The sequence below is a fragment of the Epinephelus lanceolatus genome, chromosome 23 (genome assembly GCF_041903045.1).
Source record: "Epinephelus lanceolatus isolate andai-2023 chromosome 23, ASM4190304v1, whole genome shotgun sequence".
NCBI classification, from domain to species: domain Eukaryota; kingdom Metazoa; phylum Chordata; class Actinopteri; order Perciformes; family Serranidae; genus Epinephelus; species Epinephelus lanceolatus.
The window spans coordinates 28,565,519-28,590,385 of record NC_135756.1 but is presented as its reverse complement, the minus strand read 5'-3'; the positions used below and the strand labels follow the sequence as shown (position 1 = coordinate 28,590,385).

The following is a 24,867-nucleotide window of genomic DNA, read 5'->3' as shown; positions in this document are numbered from 1 at the left end:
AACGTATAGCACATGTGCCAGACCCCACCCACCAACCAGAGGATCTCATCCAGCCGTTCGGAGGACTGTACGATACAGATGAGCTATATAGAACCTATGATGTTCTTGTCCGACAATTTCATCACCCGTCAACTACTAGAATGTTCTGACAGCCTGTTACTTGATACTTCATGTAATAATGCCTCATTACAAGGACCACAGCTGCATGTTTCCTGAGATGCATTAGAAAACACACCTGGTCTTATGAAATGTAACAACCACCTCACGAAAGATTGAAACTATGAACTAGCAAAAAAAAAAAAAAAGACGTACCAACATAAGCCACCATGTTCTGAACAGACGCATTATAAACGCCATGACTTTGTATTAACACAAAGTCACAGGTCCGGCCCACTTGTCATCAAACTGTATGTAGCCCCTGAACTAAATTGAAAATCTGCTTTAAATACTAAGGTTTTAGGGAAAATGCATGTGTTTGGGAAGTACTGAGTATACAGCTGGATAAATGAGACTTGGATTATACTGCTCAAGCTGTGTGAGAGCTGGCCCCCTTTATTACCAATCAACCAGAATGTTCTCTGTTGTATTCTTCAGTCATAGTGGAGGTATGCAAAAATAAACAAAGTTTTCTTCCCAAATTTAACAAAACATGGGATGAGTAATTGGTTTCTAAATGAGTGTTCCTTTAACATCTGATTGGTCAATGACACATTCAGACACATGCTTGGCATTCACAGCCACACCCATTATACTGTGTAGGTGGCACAGAACTTTATCTTATTTTTGTGGAAATGTTCTGAGACAGTTCACCTAGTTTGTTAAATGACAGATGTTCCTATATAGCCTGCCACTCTTAGGTATTGTTACCATAACATCCTCCCCTGTCATGTACTGTGAATGGATGATTTTCAGTGCTTCTACGGATGCTTTAATTTTACTGTGACTTGAAGTGAAGAATGCAGAAAGTAGTTTGAGATCATGTTGGAGCTATAATTTGAAGAACTTTAAAAATGTATCTTGCATTGCAAACTTTTACTTCTTTGCACTGTTGGCCCCTGGTGAACCATGTCTTATCCCCTGCACCACTTAGAGAATGTATCCATTTAGCTTTTTGTTTCATGCTGCATCTTGTGAGCTGCAAGGCATGTGTCAGTACACCAGATTCTGAAATTAACAGGGGCTCAGTAGAGTTGAAGTAGGGTAAACTGAGACAAACTCGGCTTGTACTCAGTGTTTCCCCTACTGTTGCCTCCGGTTGTAACCCACCCTCCAAAAGGGAGCATCGTTCCTAATTTTTGCAGTATAAAATGCCCCAGGTTTAAGATAATAATAGTGACTAGCAAATAACTATTGTTTTGTATATGAACCTTGACAATAATTATTGAGCCACTGTTGCTCTTACTTTTGTTCAGTGTTCTCATTGTTAAGCAATGTTTCATGTGCTAGTGCACTCAATTCAATCTATTATGATTACACACCTAGAAATTACTCCCCACCTAAGCAGTCAACCTAGGGCAACATATATCTTTCTAATGCAAATTTACATCAGCCATTATGTCACTCAAATGTGGTGGTTTAATACATTTTGAGTTTGAGACCTCCAGTGCCTGGTGACCTGGATACTGTACCTTTACAGAGGCATATAACTTACAAAGTGTGTACAGTGCATGCATGTGCTGCCCCTAAAAGGAACCTAATTTGCAACCACGATGAATGAAATTAGCATTCCCTGTCTGTAGTCTGGGCAACAGATAACTGACAGCTGACACTAGAGCTCGTCAGCAGCCGCCTATTAACACCAGAACCAATGCTTTTAAAGAACTATAAGTATCCAGATGGTGCTTTGAACTAGCTGATGTAACAATACAATAATTTGGTTCCACCATATGACATGCACTAAAGAATAAAACCATGAACCGCTGATTACAGGACAAATGCCTTGCACAAGAGGATAATGCAAGCACTTTTGGCTATCGCATACTTTTCCAATTCAATCCAAATCTTTCCCAAAAGGATAGCAGCAGCTGTCACTCAAATCCTCACCTCCTCCACCTTTCTGCAACAGGAGGAACTATTAAGTTCATTCGTTTTCAGTCCATGCTGCATACTGGCGGATAAAACAGCTTAGACATAACTTAGGTTTGGCTGACACTATCTGCTTTTGGTCACAATTAGTGAACCACATAATTATGGTTTAGTTTCAGACCTTATTTACCCCAATAGTCAACACATCCAGGCTTTATTTCAACCCTCATATTTAGGACCCGGGTAAGTGGATGAAAATGAATGGATAGATGGATGGATATTGATGTTATATTAATATTTTTTCATTTTGTTTGGTTTTACACTACAGATATTTACTTCTTTTTCTAACTAAAGGACCTTCCCTGTTCTTAACTGTCGTATGTAAACAAGATGTTAGGTCTCCAGTATTTAGGCAGTTTGCCGCAGTAAACAAAATTTGCAATATCCACTGCAGATAACTGCATCTTTAAAAGTGTATTACAGGGAAGACTTGTGGCATTATGTAATTGTCAGTTGCAGTTGTGTATTGTCCTGACTTTGTTGTTACTACTCTCTTCCTCACAAGCTCAGTTTTACTAACTTCAGCACCAACAAGATCTTTTGTATTTGCAACCTGGTCCAAAAAAAGATAAAACCGTGTGCTTGTGTTGCCGTTTGACTGTAAGAGAATCCTGTAATAACCAGGGTCCAGGCAGGACAGAGTGCCATTAAGCTTTCAGCGGCTGTCATCAAACACACTGAAAACACCGAAAAGAGCCTTAAGTGTAAACACACCAGCTGGACCACCCTTAGATACACACGTACACAGGAGTAAACACTCTTTACTTTTTACCCCTCATTTTGTGCTCACGTTAAAGCTACTCATTTGCTCTCTCTGTATCTCTACACACACACACACACACGCACACACACACACACACACACACACACACACACTCTCTTTTCTGTTCCTTGCTCTCTCTCTCTCACTCATTTGCTCTAAGAAGTGTGTGTCTCTCTCTGTCAGACACACTCACTTTACACTGCATTGGCTCTGAGGCTTTGGTATAGCATCTCACTGATTGATGGAGACAGTAGGGGAAGGGAGATAAGCGACAAAGAGGAGCAGCAGAGATTTAGAGTCTCTGTTAATGCAGAGATTGTTGGCATCAGCGATGATCCCACTTGTACATTTAATATTAACCAGCTCTTGCTGCAAACACAAGTTTCATCTTTTGTCAGCTGCCAGTTTAGCTTTTAAGTTCGTTTGATTTGCCTCAGTGCCTACAATGGATGTGGCCACAGGCATTATGATTTCAGGTTGTCCATCCCATTCTTGTGAACATTATATCTCAAGAACTCCTTGACGGAATTTCTTAAAGTTTGGCACAAATGTTCACTTGGACTCAGCAATGAGCTGATTAGATTTTGTTGGTCAAAGGTCACTGTGACCTTGCATTCTGTCTCATTCTTGTAAACGTGATACCTCAAGTGCACCTCGAGGGAATTTCTCCAGATTCAGCACAAACGTTCACTTGGACTTAACAATTGACTGATTAGATTTTATTGGTAAAAGGTCAAGGCCACTATGATGTTGCATCTCATTCTTGTGAATGCAGTATCTCAAGAACACCTTGAGTTGATTTCTTGAGATTTGGCACAATTGTCCACCTGGACTCAACAATTAACTGATTAGATTTTGGTGGTCAAAAGTCACTGTGACTTTGCATCTGTCTCATTCTCGTGAACATGATAGCTCAAGAACACGTTCAGGGAATTTCTTCAAATTCAGCACAAATATTTACTTGGATTCAACCATTAACTGATTAAATTTTGGAGGTCAAAGGTCAAGGTCAGTGTGACCTCACAAAACATGTTTTTGGCCATAAGAATTTATGTGCTAATTATGACAAAATTTCACACAAAGGTCTAACAGGGTGTAATGATAAAAGTGATGACATTTTATACCCAAAAGGTCAAAGGTCAACTTCACTGTGACATCATTTATTCTACAAAAACACTTATGTAATTATTATGCAACGCCATAACTCAGGAATAAAAAGGGAGACATTAGATCAGATACTGAATTGGTGACAATAATCTTGAGTGTCCACTTTGAAACTGTGCTGATTGCATAGATCTTGTGTGCTGCTTGGGGGAAGATGTGTGTGACACATCTATGTTTGTACAGACATGTAAACCCTAAGTGCAACTTGACTAGCTCGCAGAGCCATACAACTGTGAAGGAGTAATTTTAGTTCCTTATTGTTTTTCAGCACTGTTGTTGTAACACTAGCCTCACATTAGTAGCCACAAGCAGCTCAGCATAGGCCACACTTGCAAAACACGGCCACAGGAAACAGGTTTAAACCCCAAAATGTCTAAACATCATCACTGAAGTGTGCATGTTATGTAAATATTAGTTTTCAACAGATTTTTTTATTTTCTGGAACAGTATTTAGACCAATATCTCACACTGAAAAAGACCCTAAATATCATATTAGCTTTATACATTGCATGTTGGGGGAATGAAGATTTAGTGACCAAACAACTTTATGAAAAAAACAAACAAATCTCATGTACAGCAGTCATGAAGCAGCGGGCCCATAAGTCCCATCTGCTTCAATATGCCGCCAGTCAACAGGATGTACAGCCGACACATTTGTGTCAGAGGAGAGGAACTCCCACCGCCAACACTGTCTTGTCACGCACACACACAGTCATAGGTAGATATGCTTCCTGCTTACGGCGACTCAGCTGTGGAGGTGGATCTGGATCTCTCAGAAAACGTCTGAATTGTTGCTTGGCGGGTCAGAGTGTACCAATTAGATGACTGTCCTCGCTCCCCTCTCCCCCTCCTCATCGCACCATAAATCAAAACAGAGCAGAGACGCCCGCCAGCTGCTTTTTCTTAGAAACTTATGCAACGACCGCGTGTAGTTTACAAGACAGTAAGCATGTATAGTACAGTGCTGTAGGCTGTGTTTAAAGGCATCTTTAACAAGCTAGTGCTGTTGAGTAGACATTAAACATAATGAGACGTTGTACAGTGAATGCAGACTGGCTTTTTTTCTGGTGTGTGTGTGTGTTATCATGCAATGTTGGTAGTGTCTTTTCATGTAATTGGATACATTTCTGTACGTACTGTATATATGAGAGCCCATAGGTGCAGTACATGTGCACTGTATCACGCTCACATCTGGACATGTTGACAGCATGCCAGCTTCCAGGGGTACGGCTGAAGGCGGTCGGGCAGCTTTTAACCCTCTTCTTTAATCAGACGGCGCTCTCAGCCGGTGCTCTCAGACAGCGTTAAAGCGACCATTATACGAGCCTCAGTGCTAATGAGGGCGACTCAAAGCAACCCCAGGCCAGCCACAGATGACACCAATATGTGTTTATCAGATGAGCAAACAACAAGCTTTCCCTATTTACAGCCCAGGGGATGGAGGTTAAAAGCTTTGTGTGCCTTAACACACATTTGAAAGTAATGAGGCTTAAGCTAGTTACTCAGGGGATAAAGAACACTTGTCTGGTGTTTGGCGAAAGCTTATGGGGTTCAAACACTCTGCCTTTGTTGATATTATAAAGGTGTTGACTGTAGTGATAATAAATAAGTGGGGGTCCCTTTTTATGTTGTCTTTGAGCCCATGTGTGTCATTAGATCTGCCAAGAGATAAGATCTAATATCAAGGCTAAATTATAGACCCCCTCCAATGAAAATCAAGGTTGAACCCTGTTAACATGTCCATATGGTGCTTTTATATGTGCTACAAGACATAGCATGAGCAAACTAAGCAGCCAGCACCATGGCTGAACATTTTCAGCTTGGAACTGCAAATGCACCAATGTAGTCTCAAAAGACGGATTCAGACAGCCAGGGTTTCATACATCACAAACCAAAGGAACCATCAACATGCAAGGTTGGGCTCTCTATATCATAAGCATATAGCTACAGTGAAACGAGGGGTATCGGAGGAGAAGCAGGTGCAGCTACGTATTGGTATTTTGCAAGCTAAGTTTGACTTTCACTTCAACTTGTCAGAGCTGGCGATCAGGAACAAGAGTTATGGAGATAGAAGTGGGGGCTTATTTGCATGTTTATAGATCTGTGCATCCTAAATGAGGTAAAAGTGTGGAGTCAGTAGGTAATAGCATAATTTTTAACAGGGAGGAATGACTGACGTGTGCATCTCACTCACTTGTGTCTGCGCTGGTTTGATTGGCTGAGAAGTGTCACATGAGATGATTTATAACATGCAATAGCTTTGTGAGTTCCTGGCTGTTAAACCAGTGCCACAAGTACTGCACTGATTAAAATAGAAGCACTCTGTCTAACTAAAAAAATCTCAGTAATAAATGGGTTATAGCTCTGGGTCCAGATAGGACGGCATCTGGGTCTGAACTCGGAGGATTGATAGGGATGGGAGGTACACAAAACGGACACATTTTGGTAATTTTGGTGACAAGGGGGAAGTAGTTCCCCAAATCACTTACTGTGTAGAATTCTATCTAAACTATTTTTAATGAAAAAAAAAACAAAAAACAAAAAAAACAAATATGTAATTCTGATGAACAGAGATGAGTTTACAGGGGTTTAATCAATACCAGGAGAGGAATGTTAAAGCTTTAATTGAGTTATTGTAATTACAATGAACTGACTCTAGAATCCAACACAGGCTTTCATTAGACCCCCCAAAATAAAACTTATCACTCTGTGGATACAGTATGATAAATCTGTCCCCAGTGGAGTCCACATGCCAGAGGTGGTGAGAGGACTGTTGAGAGGGTCTTCCTGCTGGCTGAGGCAGAGTTTCCTGCAGTGTGTCTCCTGTGGAGCTGAATGGCCGTGACCTCTGAGCTGAGTTTGTCTTCATCTTGTCTCTATACGTTGGGTGATTTTCAGGTGCATGTTGAAGCATTTCAACATCTGCTTTCAAATTGGTTTAGTTGTCAGCATATCATAATGTATATGTACAGAAACCTTGGGTGCAGGATGACAGGCAGAATTAGTACTCTGTTGTGGTGATCGATGCAGTTGTGTTTATTGGGAAGCTCCAAAATTTTAGGATATTGTTACAAATGAATGCACTTTTCCAGACATTTGAAAGACCAAAACTATATTTTCAGTAGAAGTGAAAAACTGAATTTAGTTGTGAAAGTGTTAGACTCAACTTGAAATATTCTCAGGCAAGTTGTTGACACTCTTCACACTGTGATTAAAAATAAAAAAATGTCAGTTGGTATTGAACTCATAGTGGCTGAGATACTGGAGAGTCAGGGACATACTGCATCTGCACCAAGATAATCAGAAACCAGAATACTGTTAGAACATGAGCTTTACAAGGAACAAGGTTTCTTTATGTTCCATTGCTCCAGTGTCATAACAGTGTGTCATGCAGTTTCTTTGTTTGCAAAGGAGTAAAAATACCAAAAAGATGCCTCATTATCATAATGAAATAATGTCTCCTGTTGTTATTGTTGGGATATCTGCCTGTAGCCACACCAGCTTAAAATTTCATCTGATAATTTCATCCCTTATGTGATGACTGTTGTGCTTGACCTGTCATTTCAAAGTATAATTCACTAACAATAGAAATAAGTGCGCCAACATTCATATCATATGAGTTTGGTATTGAATTTGGCCTGGAATGACACTAAAGCAATGGAGGATGGTGCCACATTGTCTCAATTGTTTATTTCCATTCCTTCCCATTTGTACAGAGCATAATAATCACCTACTGTGTGTTGATAGATAAGCAGAATGATTTTAGGAAAAAACAGGACATGCATTGATCATATCAAGAGTTTAAAATTTGTTTACTTGTTCTGTTGGTTTCAACAAAGCTTTTAATTGGATCAATAAAGATCTTTTATTTGCCCTTTATATAAACGACTAAGCCCAATAAATCAAACAAGCCAATCTAGGCATACTGATTGAAAGTGTTAACTTTAGTATCTTGTTATATGCTGATGACATTGTGTTGATTGCAGACACATTATAATGTGAGGGCCCTTTCACACTTACCTTGTTTGGTGCTGACTTTTGGACTTTTTAGTTTTATCCAAACTAAAATCACTGGTGTCAAGTACAGGGAGGCACAGCTCACCCAGGTGATGAGGATAGGGCATAGGTATGGTATGTAAAGTTCTTTAGTGCGCTTGCATGATTGCAAAGTAAAACCAAAACAAACCAGATCAGATGGATACAATGTAACAAAAATGAGGACCTTGGTTCAAACCTTGGTCCAGACTTCGGTGTGAAAAGCCCCTTAGCAAGTAATATGAACAGCAGAACAGCCATATATTTTAGTTTGGATCAGTGTCTTCATAGTACACAGCACTTATTTAAAAATTATTTAGTCTTTAATGAAAATATGAGACATACAGTGGAAAGAAAGTTTTTAAAATCCACAGGTAGAGCACTGGGGTCTTTGATAAATAAACAAAAATGGTGTCCTGGCCTTGATTTTCAATACTTTATGATTCAATGATTGGTGCCAATTTGTTTTCTACTGCATGATTGTGGGGTTTTAAGGAAGCCCCTGATAATAATGCCACCCAGAGTCAAACCATTTAGAGCAATTGTAGACTATTGAAGGGGATATGGGATGAGAGAAATAGTGAGGCTGTGGAACCACCTTGTCCAATTGTAGAGAAGATAGGCTGACCAAAAATATCTTTAACTGAGAAAATACATACAAGAGAAGTCACTGCAGTATTTTCTGTTTCTGATCTACATTTCATATAACCTTGTAATTTGAATACTGTATAGTCAACAAAAACTACTGAATACCCATGAGCAATGGAAGAATGAAATTTGGAATCAAACCAAAGATGATTAATACACAGAACCATGTATATAATGTAATTTACACAGAGGACAGATGTTCCTACAGGATGTGCTTGGGGGAATGAGGAGATTTTATTATTGGAAAGAATTATATTTATAGGAAATGAGTGGCAACTAAGACAGTGAACACTGTCTCCATTATAATAGGAAATGTCTGTCAAGGAAACTGAATGTTCTCTGTTTGAATATGTGGAACTTTATATTCTGATTTGTCATTTGGCCATCCTGGTTGTTAATGCTGTGTGGTGTGTTGTAAGCCCTTAATGGGCAAGGTACGGATGTATATGACACAGTACACTTTATTAAACAAATTAATCAATCAAAAGACAAAAGAGTCTTTAGGCTTGGAGGCAGTGAAGAGAGTTGCATCAAAGAGTCATTTCCACCATTAATGCAGGGTGTTACCTCTGCTCTGGTGTACCATAACTAAATAGTCAAAGTCTATATTAGGCAAATAACTCAATTAACTATTTCATAACACTTATTCTTTATTGTAGGGGTAAGTCTCTTCTTTTTCGTAAGTCTGTGTTGTGCCCTCTCTTGAGCAGCTTACCCACACGCTAAATCCCCTCTGCTGCTTGTTGTTTTTGAGGGAAGACTCCCATTCAGCACTTTAGGACTTTATCAACTCCAGCTGTGAAATCCAAGATTCGCCGAGGACACGAGTCTTTCACAAGAGGGGAAACATCGGGATGCAGTGTGGATGTGGGGAAAACCAAAGAGAATCACAAGGGAAAGGAATGCGATGGTTGTAAATGGGACTGATTTACTCCGACTGGGCCACGGGGAGTGAAAGTCAATGGCCTTTGCAATTTGTCAAGTGTAAAAGTGCAGTGTTTTAACTGAGGGACTGCAAGGAGAGCTCTGACAGTGGAGACTGTAAAGTGATGTTTTGTGATGTAAGGGTAAGCTGAGTGTTTGTATTTGACAGGACAAGGAGCAGTTGTCATGATGTGTAAGAGCTGACTTTGAGGGGTACTCTGGTGCTTGAAATGTCACCCAAAATGTCTGTCTATGTGGTAGATTTTCTCTCTATGATAGAAGCCTGTCATTGAAAACTAAAGAGCAGTTGTGAGTACTGTCATGCATCCCAGCATGTAGGAGTAGCTGCATGAAAAGGATGTATTTTCATCACCATTTCCTCCATCATCCCCTTTTGTAGTATCAATTCATCCTTGTGTCACAGAGCGGGAATGATGTGTACTGTTTTGTTTTAACTCTTCCAACACAATGGGATGGAAACCAAAACTAGTGTCAATGACTCTCTTGACTCACAAACATTCTTGGCGTAATTCTGGGTCCAAGTTCTGACCCCAGAAGTGGTGTATTATTTAACTTGTAATATGAGCTATAGTGGACTTTGACATCATTGCTTGGGAGTAAGTTGGAGCAACAGTGGGAGAACATATCTACTACTTACCGAGTAACTGAACAAATGCCTCAGTGAATAAATGGGAGAGTGACGGAATGTAGGAGTTGGAAAGTGTATGGTGGGGGTGGGGGTACGTTCAACTACCAAATGTGAAAAGTGAATTATTGAATTGAAATGAGTAGTTAATGGAGCATGGATGACTAATTAGGTGAATTAATTAGGGAATTGCTAAGTGAAACAATGCATATATTAATAAGTTAATGAGTGGGAGATTTAAAGCAGTTAAAAATAAGTGAATGGATGAGTTGGAATGAAGCAAGTGAATAAACAATGAATGGGTGAACAAGTGAATAAATATAGGCATGCAGTGTGGAGTGACCAAATGCATATATACGTGAATGAGTGAATGAGAGATTAATATGGACAAGTGAATGTAGCCTACAGCTGCAAAACCAAAAGTTGAGAGTAAATATCCTAATGAGCAAATGTTCAAGTAAATAACTTTATAAATAATGTACTTTACGCTTCTAATGTATCTGTCAGCAGTAGCTACTGATTAATGATGAAAAATTATTCTTCAAGTTGTGCCGTCATTTTTTTTTGTTTTGTTTTGTTTTTTTTGTTCCTTTGTCAATTAGTCCGGACTGTGCTTTTGCGGATGTTTTGATCCCCAGATGTAGCTGCAGAGTGAGCGCTCTCCTGTACAGGAAGCTGCTGACTTAGACCCAGGGTGAGTCTGAGTGAGTCTGTTGCCGCAGCGGCCCGGGTTTGGCTCTGGCCTGTGGCCCCTTGCTGCATGTCACTCCCTCTCTCTCTCCCCCCTTCATGCTCATCTGTCCTATCAATTAAAGGCTTAAAAATGCCCCCCAAAAATATCTCTTAAAAAAAAAAAAGAAGCGGTGAATTTACAGCTCACAGCAATTTAATACAATACAGTCTCTGGCTTTTGTTTGGTATCTAGTGTCGCCAAAATATGTTGCAGCACATTTCTGATCCATCGTTAGCATAGTTAGCCTGCATTAGTTCAGAGGGCTACCTTGCCTTGTTTACTATATTTTGTGAACATTGCTGTCACCCTGAATATCCTACTGTAGTCTGTTCAAACTTTCAAACACTTTATGTAAAAAGGATATCAAAATATAGTTGAATATTTGTATTGAACAGCCAAATCTGTTTTTCACTAATTCGGAGACAGGTACTGTTCAAATAATTTTGCTGTTTTAACTATATGGCTCAGGTAGTCCCTTTATCTTCTATATTTTCTTTCTTGTATGTTGTATATAGCCCTTGTAAAGCACTTTGTGACCTATGTCTGCAAAAAGTGCTATATACATAAATTTTACTTACTTATTACAGATTCAAAACGGAAGAGTATTATTATTATTGTTCACCCTGATGAGCCAAAAGAATGATCGTGGGAGTCATTTTTCTGAATGAAGAGTTTTACTTTTGATTCTTGAGGTGCATTTTCCAACTAATACGTCTGCACTCTTTTCATTTTCCATCTTCTCACCATGACATACTTTGACTTTGTACAATATCAAAATACTTGTACCATACTTCCAGTGCTTAATACTTTGGTAAACTTCTGAATGGATTCTTATTTTGTTGTGGCATTAGTGGTTTTACTTGAGCAAAGAATTTGAGTATTTTTGTTTTGTTGCCAATATTGGAAGCACACAGATAAACACAGTCAAACAGCAATCCCTGCCAGTAGCTGTTGAAGAAACAAGAAAATACATGTTACCCATGTGGATGCTCATCAGAATGTAAATGATTAAATGAAGTGCTGTTCAAACGCATACTTTTAGTTTTGTCTGAGTGAGATTTGTCCAACACACAGGGTCACTTCATACTGATAACGTTAATTACATCCTAGATTACCAACAAAAAAAAAACAACAAATAATTGAATATTAACATCTGCAATGTGAACTAGAGGATGTGGGAAATGAGGAGAGATTTCCCATGAATGTTTTTGGATGAATGCATGTTTTTTTGCGTGGGTGGTTGACCGCGGAGAAGCCAAAGGTTGACTGAGGAGCAGGAATCTATCTGTGAATCCTGAACCAGAGAGACAGAGAGAAGATGAAAGTGAATGTATGTTTATGTCCCCGCAGGTCATGCTTGATGTATGTTAATGGCACATGCCTGTGTTCACTGAGCCGCCCTACATGCCTCCCTGTGCTCAGGCACCTCTTTGTTGTGCATGTGCCAGCGCCAGTGTGTGTTTGTTTTATTTTCCATGTTGTCTGACGTGCGGTTGACTGATAGCATTCAGAGTGCTGACAGGTCCAGGTGCGTGACTATCTCGCCAGCTTCCCGGGGGTGTGTGTTTATACTCTACGTGTGATTGTGTGTGTTTGTGTGTGTGTGTGTGTGTGTGTGTGTGTGCATGCTGGAAGGGTAGAAGGTGTTTGACCCCTCTTATCTCCAGCACCCCGGGCGTGTTTGTTTTCACAGTCAGCACAACCTCAGCGCTGATGTCATGTGACCCTGGGCGGTATCTTTCATATAAACCACACACACATCAACCAGTGCAGGTTACCAACCACTCACCCACTGCCTGGAACAGATAATAAACATATGACATTATTGATTCCATATCCCAGAAATATCTGCTATTCTTTCTGACTCAACTGCTATTAGACTTGTTTTGTTTTCCATCAGTATCCAAACCACAACACTGGCATGAACATCACAAAGATGGTATCAGACTCAACTAAGAGTGGTGCATTTTGAGGGATACAGACTTTAGCACGACACTTGCTGTTAGAAGCTTTAGGTTATAAGGATCATTTGGATCTTTTTAAGTGGGGTTGTATGAGGTTCTTATTCAGTCAGTGTATTACATACGGTCGGCACGCCCCCAGTTTGGAGAAGCAAGCAAGAGTGCTGACACAGAAGCTAAGCAATCCACTGCTGTGGACTGGGTCAGCAGCAAAACATATTTTAGGCCCTGATCATACGGCTTTTTGTAATTGTTTTTAATGAGAATGGAGCTTTTTGCTTGTGTTTTTTGCATTGCGATGCACCTCACACTTCTGCTCTCTAGGCGTCTGGTGTTTTTGCCAGAGAGCTCTGAAAAAAACTTCAACAAAGAGCAGAAAAGCGCCTCACATCATCTCTTTTGTCATCTTTTTTCCCATTGTCCAATCAGATGATTTGAGACGTGGGCCTTCTGTGGTGCTCATGACAACAAGTTTACAGTTAATAAACAATGGAGGAGAAACTGGGGGTAGTGGTTGCTGGATACCCAGAGCTATACGGCCCAACGATAGACATCAGGTTTTCAAACTGCCCCGGGTCATCCTAAAAAAAAGCCTGGAAACGGCCATCATGGAGGCGAAGCTCCTGGACCAACTGGTGGTACTCCCTGCGTTCCCCCCTCTCTTTTTAGGATGTCACGTAAATGGTGAATGGACCTGCATTTGTATGGCACCTTTCTAGTCATCCACTCAAAGCCTTTCTAGTCATCCACTCAAAGCGCTTTTTACAGCAGTTAGTTTAATGGCTTCAGTGACACTATGAGTCACATTCACCCATTCACACCACACACTGGTGGCCAAGACTACCATACGAGGTGCCACCTGCTACTCAGTGTTAACACACTCACACGCCGATGGAACAACCATCGGGAGCAATTTGGGGTTTAGTATCTTGCTCAAGGATTCTTCGACATGCATACTGGAGGAGCCTGGGATCGTACCGCCGATCTTTCCATTGGTGGACGACCCGGTCTAGCTCTGAGCCACAGCTACGCCTGTACCCACACAGATCTCCATTTCCCTGTGCCCTGTGCCAGACTCCATTAAGAAAAACAGTAATTTAATATCGCTGAACACGGGAGCTGCTGGCTTACCACTGCCTTGATCAGTTCATTTTATTTGTGTTATTGTGTAACTTTAGCAAGAGGTTAGTTTGGATTCACCAAAGTCACCCAATAAGACAAATGAACTGAGCGAGGCAGTGGTAAATCAGCAGCTCCTGTGTCCATGGGTGAATGGGCATGGGGCACAGATACAAAGGGCTCCACCACCTCACGTACATAGGAGCAAGCACTTTGGACTCATTCAGTAATCCATCCATGCCCCTGTTCAGTGAGCCAAAATTACAGTTTTTGTCAGTGGAGTTTGGTGGTTTTGACAAGAGCATAGATGGGCAACTGAAGCCATTAACAGCTCTCCTGTAAGAACAGGCAGTAAAGTCCTGAAAATACTCTCATTATAGCTTCCCCTTGAACTGTTATAGATTTGTTTAGGTAGAACTTTTTTTTAGGTAGCTAAAATACATTTTGCTGTTTCCCTTTAATCAACAGTGGTGCATTCCTTAGCATCTGTGTTGGCATCCCTTCCACTTCTCCGAACTGGAGGCGTGCCAGCAGATATTTACTGTATGTAAAACACTGACTGCAATAGATAAGTTCCCTTTACAACCCCACATAACCCTGAACTATCCCTTATAAGCACACATAAAACTATTATTTTGAAGGAGGCCTTAGTGTACCCATTTGCACACAGCGCTGAATTACTGTGTCAGAAGCTGCCTGTGGAGAGCAGCGCTTAGCAACCATGTCAGCCTCCCAGCTTTCATCCATCCCTCCTTGACCGCTACCTCCACCTCCACCTCCTGCCTTCCCTCGGCTGGAATGTGTTCCCTCTCAACCAGATATTTAGTGGTGGTTTTTTTACCGGAAACCTAGACTAGGGAAGCTTTGCTGGGCAGCCTACACAGGAATAGTCACTGGGGTTTAAATTTAGGTGCGGTGAAGTCTTTTTCATGTCTTTGCCAGAATGAGACGAAGGCATTTTAACAAGTAGTTATCTTCAGCTCTTGTTGAAAAATGGTCTTTGTCTTTACCTTTTGGATGCATAGAGCTAATTATGTTCAGAATTTTGTATATCAGTTAGTTGGATGTTGCAGGGATTGGTTGTGTTGCTGCAAATATGTCGGGCTACATCTTTGTTCATAGTAATTTATTTTATATTTGATAGGGATTACTGTTTGGTTTGCTGTGGTATTTTTCTTGTCTTGGTTGCGACCAATTGTTCAGACTCACTCTATAAATTTGACAGCATCTAATCTTGGAATAGACTTGGACTCAACAGAGGTGGTCTTGACTAAAGCTTCACTGATTGCTTTGCAGTCTGGCTGCCACATATCCTGAAATATCACTCAAAGATGAAAATAAAAAGTTGAGCCATTCAGCATACAGTGTGAACATTTAATCCCTTCCCAGCGATATCCATTCCAGTCTTCACCCTCACTCCATTCTCTCCACATTTCAACCATGACACAGTTGACGTTACACTATTTTTAGAGAAGTGGTTGGCCCCGGTAGCCAAACATAAGGGTGCTGACCTGCCCATGGCGATGTTTGAGGATGGAAGTGAACCTGATATCTGCTTAGCCGATGTTGACTTTGGAGCAATTTGTGGCTGTTAAACGAGGAACTTTCAGCACCGTATTACAGCATTGGCCTTTTTACCTGCAGATAGCAGAGACGTTCTCATTCCCACATGACATTTATTTTGCAGCGTAAGGTGATTACACCCAAAAAGTTTAAATATAATAAGAGGAAGTGAAAGGTTTTCTTAAAATCTCTCTGAGGTTTGGTGTAAGCTTGTTTCGACTCAGCACCCCCGGGACAGGACCTCGTCAGAGACGGGTTTCCCTACAGTTCCAGGCAGACTTGGATGCCCGCCAAGTACGCTCAAATTCGTGCAGCTCGGCAGGCAGCAGCAGTAGAAGTCGGGCTTGGACTTGCGCCATTCATTCACGTGGTATCCTGTTGTTTTAGGCTTGTCATGATAGCCCCTGGTGCATGATTGAAAACATGTTGGAGTAGCTGGTGCTATTCTGGGCCGGAGGAAGCAGCGTCCCTATTAAGGCAATTGACTGTCAAAGGCACTGAGGCAGTATGAAAGTGAGTAGAAGAGGAAGCAGTGGTGTGTAAAGTAATCATGTCATACTTAACTGATTTCTACAAGGAATATTTGACCTTGACCTTCTTGAACAAGTCAGACTCAGGACACAAAGGGAGCCTGTAGGCCTGATGGAGGGAGATACGTTTTAGGTGTTGTGATTTTTGTGGTAAGATCACATTTGTGAGACAAGCCCTGTGTTTAGTTTCCCTCCTTCCCCCCTGCTTTTTTTATTGGACAGTGCCGTGTTAAAAAGTTCCGGTTTGCCGTGACACTGCAATGTGCCCCATCTGATTCCAGCTCATCTCCTCGCCTCTCTAAACTGAACCAGATGGAGCCTTTCCATATAAAACTTTCACTCCCTTTTATGTCTCACACAGAGCAGCAAGTCCTTAGAAAAAAAGGGGGGAGATATTGCTACATGTCATAATGTGTCCAGTTAATGCAGTCCAAATGCAGTGCGGCTCATCCTTCTCTCGCCAAACAACAAAACATTTGATGGAATACATATAGTACCCAAAGCTGTAGTCTTTGAAGAAATCCTCTCCCACAGATTTGTATCTGTCCTGCATTAATAAAACAAACTGTAACACAAACTCAGAACAGAACAACTCAGAATAAAAGGCTTGAATAGACTTCATATTCAGGATGTCCAATTTGTTATTCAATTTGAAAGAGAATTTACAGTTATTTTGTTTGTTGCTGTGGTTGTCATGTTTGTGAGAGATGCTGTCAGCCTCCTACTGTCCACACCAGTGTGATTTACATTGGACACTGATACAGCCTCTGTTCCTTGTTACAGAGAAGCAGCCCGAAGCCAATTTTGTGGGCACTTTCAGCAGCTACTCTGCTGTAGTTTTCCTCCTGCCTCAACCATTTCCGATTTGGTTACTTCAGTCAAGATCTTTTACACACTTTTACCAACCATTAATAATGTATTAACTTTGGACTTAATTCTGAAGAGTGCTTTATTCATATTGGCAGCACTCTGTCAGTTTAATTTCGTTTAGTCAAAGATGAATACAGCCACGCATCATTAAGCATTTTCTGTCCTATTTTTAATGGAGAAAACTGGCTTAATGCTAGTCAGCATCTGCCAGCTCTCTAAATGCACTGCAGAGAATTAAGCCCTCTTATTCTACAAAGAAATTTCCCAATCGAATACAAATATCAAATACAAATATTTCAGGATGCTAGGTCATCCAAGTGTGTCTTAAGAGAAAAGTGTTCATACCTATTCCACATGGCGACAAGGTGAGACAAAAAGCTGGCTATCATTGAGAGGAGCAAGATGCAATAGATCATATCTGGGAATACCGAGAATCACTTTCATGGTGTTGCAGTCAGCTGTGCACTTGAAAAGTGTTGCAGATAGTTGTGTAGAGAATGAAAAAGAGAGTTTTGAGAGAAGCTCAGATCCTGCCTATTGAATCAGCCAATCTGCCAATCAGCCAATCTGCCAAATTTCATCTCCCACCTCGTTGTAAGTGTGGGTAGGGGCTCCCTTGGAATCTAGGGTGGGTTTTAAGTGTTGGAAACCATTTCCATTACCTCAGTTCTGTTTTGGGACACCACTAGCCTAAATGTGAACATGCACAACCAAGTGCAAGCGGGTATTTCTAGGGGAATTGTGGGTATTGGGACAGGCCCTAACTCACCAGTGAGGGAGTGTTTTCAAATTCAAAATTTAAATTCTGTTGGCCATGATGACCGTGTAGTGAGAATCTGATATCATGCCAGCCCTGGTTTACAGCCTACTGTGCTGAGGCCTCTACATTGCTAAATGATTCCAGGCTCCATTAGTGTGTAATGAATATAACTACTACTGCTACATTCATGTTGAATCTTAAGACATCTGGCACCTGATTCTGAATTTTAAATGCTGAAGAATGGATGCATGCATAATATTACTAGGTTATTATTTAAAAAAAAAAAACCCAATTAGATTTATTTCTGCAACTTGATAAGGCTTTTTTTTTTTTAAGATTCATTCATTGTTTCCATTCAGGGAGAATAAAGGGAAAAAGTGAGCATGGCCAGGCATGAGTTACTATGAGAGGGATCAAATACTCTCCGACTCTCTGGCAAAGTGCAGCCACTGCAACAACACGCTCAGCGGTACAAACCAGTTGAGCAACAAAAACTTGCAGTCTGGTCCCTAATTGGAAGTTGTCGTGGTTTTTTTAAGTTAGATTTTTTTTCCTCACAAAGACAGCTCCAACAGCTGTTCACACTGGAATTTTCCTTTTCTCATTTCAACCCTCAAATGGTCTTTTTTAGATTTCTCTATTTTGTATAACTCTGAGGGCTTTTCCCCTCTCACATTTTCACTATTTCTCTCATCAAAGGGAGGGGCAGCTCCAGATGTAGACACAGAGAGCTCGTCTATTTCTAGTGTTCAGTGTTAGCGTGAGCAGAGAGAGAGAGCAAGAGAGAGGGACAGAGAAAGAGAGCTGTTTTGACAGTTGTGTTGGGGAGCGCTGAACACACACACACACACACACACACACACATAGGCACACACACACACAACCAGGTCTCACTAATCACGTTTTTTTTTTTTTGGAGTTCACGCCCCCTTGAACTGTTTTGGCTGACTTTGTGGTCCACTTCTGTCAGAGAGAGAGAGAGAGAGGGAGAGAGGGAGATTGAGGGAAGGGGAGGGAGGAGTGTTGCTTGTGGGAGGAGAAGGAGGAGGGAGCCAACAGGAGGAAGGAGAAGCATTCTCAGTTTCTGTGAGTCCTGCTTGCTGTAGGCTACAGAATGAGTGCAGTTGCTTTCCTCTCAGTCTGAGAGGCAACTGTTTTTTTTTTTCTTTTTCTTTACTTTTTTTTTTTTTTTTTTAGTTTTTCCTTCCTCTCCTGTGCCAGACATCAATAGGGATCACTGCAGATCTGTTTCTTTTTCCTCGGCGTACATTTTTCGGACCCCTCTCCCACTCCTGTGTTATTATTTTTGTGCCTGGGAAGTACCATGCCGGTGGTTGGTGTAGCCTCCAAGCTCAGGCAACCTTCCGCCGTGGGCTCCAAGCCAGTGCATACTGCTCTCCCCATCCCCAGCGCGGTCAGGGCAGCCACCTCGCAGGGCTACATGGCCCGGCAGCAGGAGCTCAGGGCAGGTGAGGGCGCCCCGCCGGGGCTCTCCTGCCAGCTGTCAATCAAGTCCGAGTACCAGCAGGAGAGGACACCTGAAGGGAAGTCCAGAGCCGAGACAGAGGAGAGCAAGATCTGCAAGGTTAGTGCTGCGTGTCTGTTTAGTGCATTTGTGTGTGCAGGGAGCATAGTGACACTCCACAGGTGTCAGGGATGAAAGAGCCAACAGTGTCTTTTTCTCTTAGAGTCTGGCATGCTGTTTTTCCCTTCTTGGTGTCAGCAGGTGTCTGTCTCGCTCTGAGTTCAGGCACATGGTGATGAGTCATGTGTGCTACGGTGGGATGATGTCGCTAGTTTTTGATCATCAACTAAAAGGGGAAAAAAGATGAGTAATGCTTCTCTGCCAGTGTATTACCTCATCCTGCTGCCCATTCAGTGTGTGTGTGTGTGTGTGTGTGTGTGTTTTAGTGGCAGTCAAGGAGAGTTTAGGGGTTTTGATTGTGTGTTTTTAGTCAAGGCTATTGAGATCCCTACCTGGGAAGTGTACCGTGTCTGCTCCTTTATGTGAGGGAAAACTAATACAACAGCTGCTACCTGAGAAGCCTCAAAGATTAGGGGAACACAGTCTGAATATGCTCTTTTTCCTGCTTTTCTCCCCATTCCATCTCCCATGTAGGGTAATATTTCAGATAGATTACCGGCACTGCCCCCTTGCTCCCAGAGCATATTCTGAATACCCGCAACAGCGACAAAATGTTGCAGAAGGTTAAACAGATGCACAGAGATCATTGTTAAGTGGTTCCCCATACTAAACGCAGGCTGTGCCAAGTTCTTTCCTTTTTGCAGAAATGTTTGGCTCACTTTCTGAGGCTGCAGCAGGGAAGGCGGGGTCCCTCCGTCCTGAGAAGGAAGGAGTTTTCAAAACTCCCCGCCAAATAGTTTCAGCAGCGCCTCAGCCCGTCCCACATCCACAACTGTCAGAGCACAAACTGAAACTTTCCTGTTTGGCCAGTTGATTCCTCCTCCTCCTCCTCTTCTCCTCCGCCTCTCTTTTCTACCGTTACAAGACTTCTCAACATAGACAAAAACACACACACACAAAAAAAAATAGGAAGACTCCCTGACCCTGAGTCTTTTTCTGGCTTTTGGACTTTTGATACTGAACAAAGCTGCTGATTTTCCTCGTGACCCAAAGGAAATGTGGGCCACAGACATCAAAGCACAGGTCAGCGTTCCCTTACCTCTAAATCCTCCCAGCGTGTCCACGACTGAGTCCAAATCGCCTGCAGGATGACTACAAGGGATGGGGTAGGAAGAGGGGTTCATCATTAACCTGCTGCTGAACTGGCAACTTCAGCTTGACTTTCAGCTTGTTAACACAACTGGGATCTTACAAGTCTCCTGCTTGGTCCATTAAAAGGCTCTAACAGAGAGTTTTCTTTTAATCTGGGTTTGAAGAAAATTATGCTGAAGGCCGATATAACTTGTGTCAACATCTATCTCCCATCATATTCTGAAAATGAAATCCTTCATGCAGGCTTTCCCCACACTTAACTCCTCAACCTGTGTTCAACTTGTCCCTTTCTTAATTTATTTAGGACTCCATTATCCTCTGTGTAACAGAAATGTCAGAAGAGTGCTGTGGCGCTGACCTTTGCCCCTCTTCTTAATGGTGGCTTGCAAGATTTAGGTGCATAGAGCATCAGCTAAATTGCCTGAAATGCACAACAGACTATAGTCCCTGTCCTTGGAAAGCTCGTAGGCAGTCCGAACTCTTGCCTGCCCCAGCCTGTCGGTGTGGGTGAGGAATGGGTGGTATGGAGGGGGTAATTAGTCTGTCTGATTGTGTTGTGTAGTCCCTTAAGAGCTTTACTCTCCAGGCTTTCAGAGGAGAGAAGGTGGAGTAAACGCTGTCATTATTCCTTCACATTAACCAACACTCCTTGTTTAGTTTGGAGTCCTATCATCAAGCGGGATCAAGCGTAGGACTATGTGTGTGTGCAGTGCATGACTGCATGCTTGTTTGTGCACATGCAAACCCCCCGTATATACAATAGTCAGCATGTGTTGGCTTGTTTGCCTGAGGTTGAATACATCCTAACCTGGGTGGTGGTTGTCGAAGTTGGAACGATTGTTTTATTTTAGATTTGAAATCATGGCGGTGGAAAATTCCACCTGTCTGGTCAATAAAGAGCTTAATCAGATGACTGTTTGACCCCTGACACATTCATTTATTATTACCTCTATGTTATTTTATTATGGCTGTCGTGCAGAACAACATGCAGTCAGCAAAGTGGTGTAAAAAGACTGAAACTCCTACATTACCTAAATTATAAGCAGCCGAAAGTGCACAAACCAGCATTGCGGTACCCGGACATTATTCCTGTGCCAGCAGAATGAACACGACACAAGAGCAACCAAAACAAATAAGAGGGTTAAGCACTAAGCAGAGCGGAAGAAGGGATTTGTTTTTTCTTTGGTGTGGTGTTTGCAGAAGACAGCAGGCTTGATGTTGTTTTGAGCAAAGCCAAGGAGGAAGTCCAAGAGAATCATGTCCAAGTGAAAGACAAGCTCGGCTGAAACGAATTCGATTCATAGTTCAGTCTGTTATGGAAGGCCATCCACCAGTTTTGGATTGAGAGGTTTCACATTTAACAGATGTAGCCATGGTGGAAGATGTGTGACTGCTGCACTCAGGCTCCATCTGCTACAGAACATGCATGGAACTGATGCATGGTGCTATCAGGGTGTCTAACAGTGTGTAAAGGGCACAATTAAGCTGCCCAGACAAGGTTAATTTTGGACAGCATTCAGAATTAGTTGCAGCTAATCTCAGACAGTCTGTGTGTATTGTGTGATAGATAATCCCTCAGGTTTACTCCATAATAAACTGCACCTAGTTTCATGGGAGTGTCCACAAGTTGTGTCTGCCTTTGTGTGTGTTTCTGTCTGTTTGCAGGTTTTTGTTACATTACATGACAGCAAATTTACTGACAAATTAAAACCTGGGTTGTTGTGGATACTGAAGGGCACCACAGAACATAAAGCACAGTTGTTGGGTATTTTAATATTGCGTGATCTGGCCATTAAAAATGAAGTATGGCTAGCAGCAGGATGGAAATGGATGGATATTCTGTCTATAAGTTTTACAATGAATATTAAATAATAATATTAAATGTGGACAAAGTTTCAAATAATGGGGTAAACTTTTGTAGAAGTAATCTTTCTACCACTTACGGCCACAGTATGACATCACAATGTGATTGATTTCTTATATGGTCTTCTGCTCCAGGCAGGTTACTGCAAGTGTTTATGTTACGTAGCCTACACTGCTACATGCAGCTACATGCTAACGTCAGGTAAACATGTAAACTTGGTTAAGTGCTGGTACTATCTCCCTGATTTTAGGTCAGATTCCTGCTGAAATATTTTAGTTGTGTTTAGAAGCTTTTATTGGTAATTTTTCCACAGTAAAAAGTGCAGCTATTCTCCATTTCAGTCCCCTGCTGCAAGTACACTGCTAACTTACATGTAGCTGCATGCTAACATCAGGGAAAGATATAATCTTCAGATCATATCCCTGCTTGAACATGTCTGGTTGTGTTCAGAAGCTTTTATTGGTGATTTTTCAAAGTAGAAAGTGCTGCTATTCTCCGTTACAGTCATTTCCCAGCGCAAATTTGCAAATCCTAGGATAACGAAGGAATGACCCACCCTACGCTCCCTATGATTGGCTAGTACTCATTGCCTTTGTTGGTTGGATTGGTTAGGTCTAGGCAAGAGGAGTGGAATTGGTTAGGGTTAGGGTAAGAACGACAGTATGGACACGTCTGCCATTCCTTTGCTGTTTGTGTGTTTTTTGTTTTTTTTTTAACTATTAAAGCATGTAAACATGTTCTCGTAGAAACCTGAAAATGACCATAATAGGTCCTCCTCAAATACTTGCATATACTGCACAGCTTTCAAGTAACAACTGTTGTTATAATTATTGCTAATTGTAATCCTAGCGCATTTTTACTGTAGACATTCTGATGGCATCACATCACTTTAAATGTGATGCAGCTGATTACTTTGCTTTGCTCAAGTTTTGTTTGACTAACTTTCATGACTGATGTTCATGTTGCACAGCTCTCACACACATTGGCAGGTGGCAGCATAAGCCTTGAGTTTCTTTGGTAGTGTTGTGCAATACCTGTGCTCTTCTGAGGCCTCCCGTCTTAATCCATCTCTAATTTGAGGCTGTCAGGGTCTCTCATTCAGCCCCTGCATGATAGAGACAAGTACAAGGCAAGACGTTTGCTCTTCCTGTTGTACTCTCCGCTGACACTTCACATCAGTCACTGCCTCTGGCACTGCGGGATGACGAGCTGGAATGAAGAGCTTATCTGACTCGACCGCGCTTTAATGAAGTGTCAGCGCCACCACCACTGATGGGGAATTATCTTGTGCATCAAGAGTTTTGGCAGTTGTCCAAATCACACAGCCTGGGGACTTATTTAGGGGGTAATTTGGAGTTCGTCTTGAGGTGGAGCCGAAAAATTGCATCACACCTTTTTATTAAATCTACAGTATGGCAGAAGAACAAATGATGTTTATTTGATTCATCGTTATTCATCCTTGAAGAATTGTATGGGAGCTTACGGTTTATCTAAAGTTATGTCTTCCTCTCCTTGATGCTCTCCAGCAATTGATTTGAGCACCACATTCACTATAATGACACCCCAGTGACGAGCCTTCTCTTCTAATCTCCACCTTTTTTGGTCTTGCCCCTGAGAATACAGCCAATTACTGAATCAAGCTCCCCAGTATGGTGAAGACTTGGTCAGGTCAGCTTCCAAACACCAATTAGTTTAGCACTTCGTGTCACCACAGTCCCTTTTTTTATTGTGCACTTACTTGCTCTATCCACAAAAGCAAAATGTTTGGGAAACTTAAGTTGTGCCTTCCTTTTACAGGTCTCTTAACAAGAGTTGTGTTAAAAATACAATGGCTGTATAGCTGTAAAGCCTTCAGTAAGGTTCTCAGAAATAATTGGGTGCAGGATAAATGCACAAATGGGATATTTACAATACCAGAAGTACCTAGTGTAAACTGATTCTAAAGTTATCTTTCTCTGCCGTCGGTCTAACCTGCCATGCCGTCTCTTATGTCAACAGAATGGAGTCATTCTCTACATGGTGAATGTGTCTTTATCTCATTGTATACACCAGCCGTGACCGTCGCAGGCTGCTATTTTTGCTGGCTTCTGATGTCAGTGAAATGTTATCCCAGAATGTTGCTCCTCAAGAATAAGTACACAAGTGTTTGCCGGAAGTGCGGACAAGTGCCAGACACACTTACTCAGAGAACAAAAAACATCCTGTTGATTCTCTTTCCGTGTGTGTGTATGCACATTCAGGAGAATGATCACAGAATCTGTTATTGCATATTTTTCTTGTTTGGTGCATCTCCTGCTCTGGCCTGATAACGCCCTAGGCAACACCATGTGTGGGTTCAAAATAGGAAAGTGAGGTGGAGTGCCTCAGGGAATGATGTTGGGGTCCAGTGAGTTTGAGTGAGTGAGTAGAATGTAAACAAACCTCCGCTTCCCTTTTTTGTCTTTCTCTGGATGGGCCTGTCACTG

At 41.7% G+C, this 24,867-nt stretch overlaps 1 protein-coding gene across 19 annotated transcripts in view; it reads left to right on the top strand.

Moving 5' to 3' along the window:
* The window catches only part of nav3 (neuron navigator 3), a 544,714-nt gene that overhangs the window by 290,367 nt on the left and 229,480 nt on the right, over positions 1–24,867 (top strand). For 18 of the 19 annotated variants that reach the window (XM_078165210.1, XM_078165209.1, XM_078165202.1 and 15 more), the window contains exon 1: positions 18,952–19,386. The exons of the other annotated variant lie outside the window; for it this stretch is intronic. In XM_078165210.1, the coding sequence (XP_078021336.1) occupies positions 19,126–19,386 (261 nt within the window). In that variant the 5' untranslated portion in view covers positions 18,952–19,125. Of the gene's footprint in view, positions 1–18,951; positions 19,387–24,867 lie in introns of those variants that run through there. 19 annotated transcript variants of the gene reach the window in all.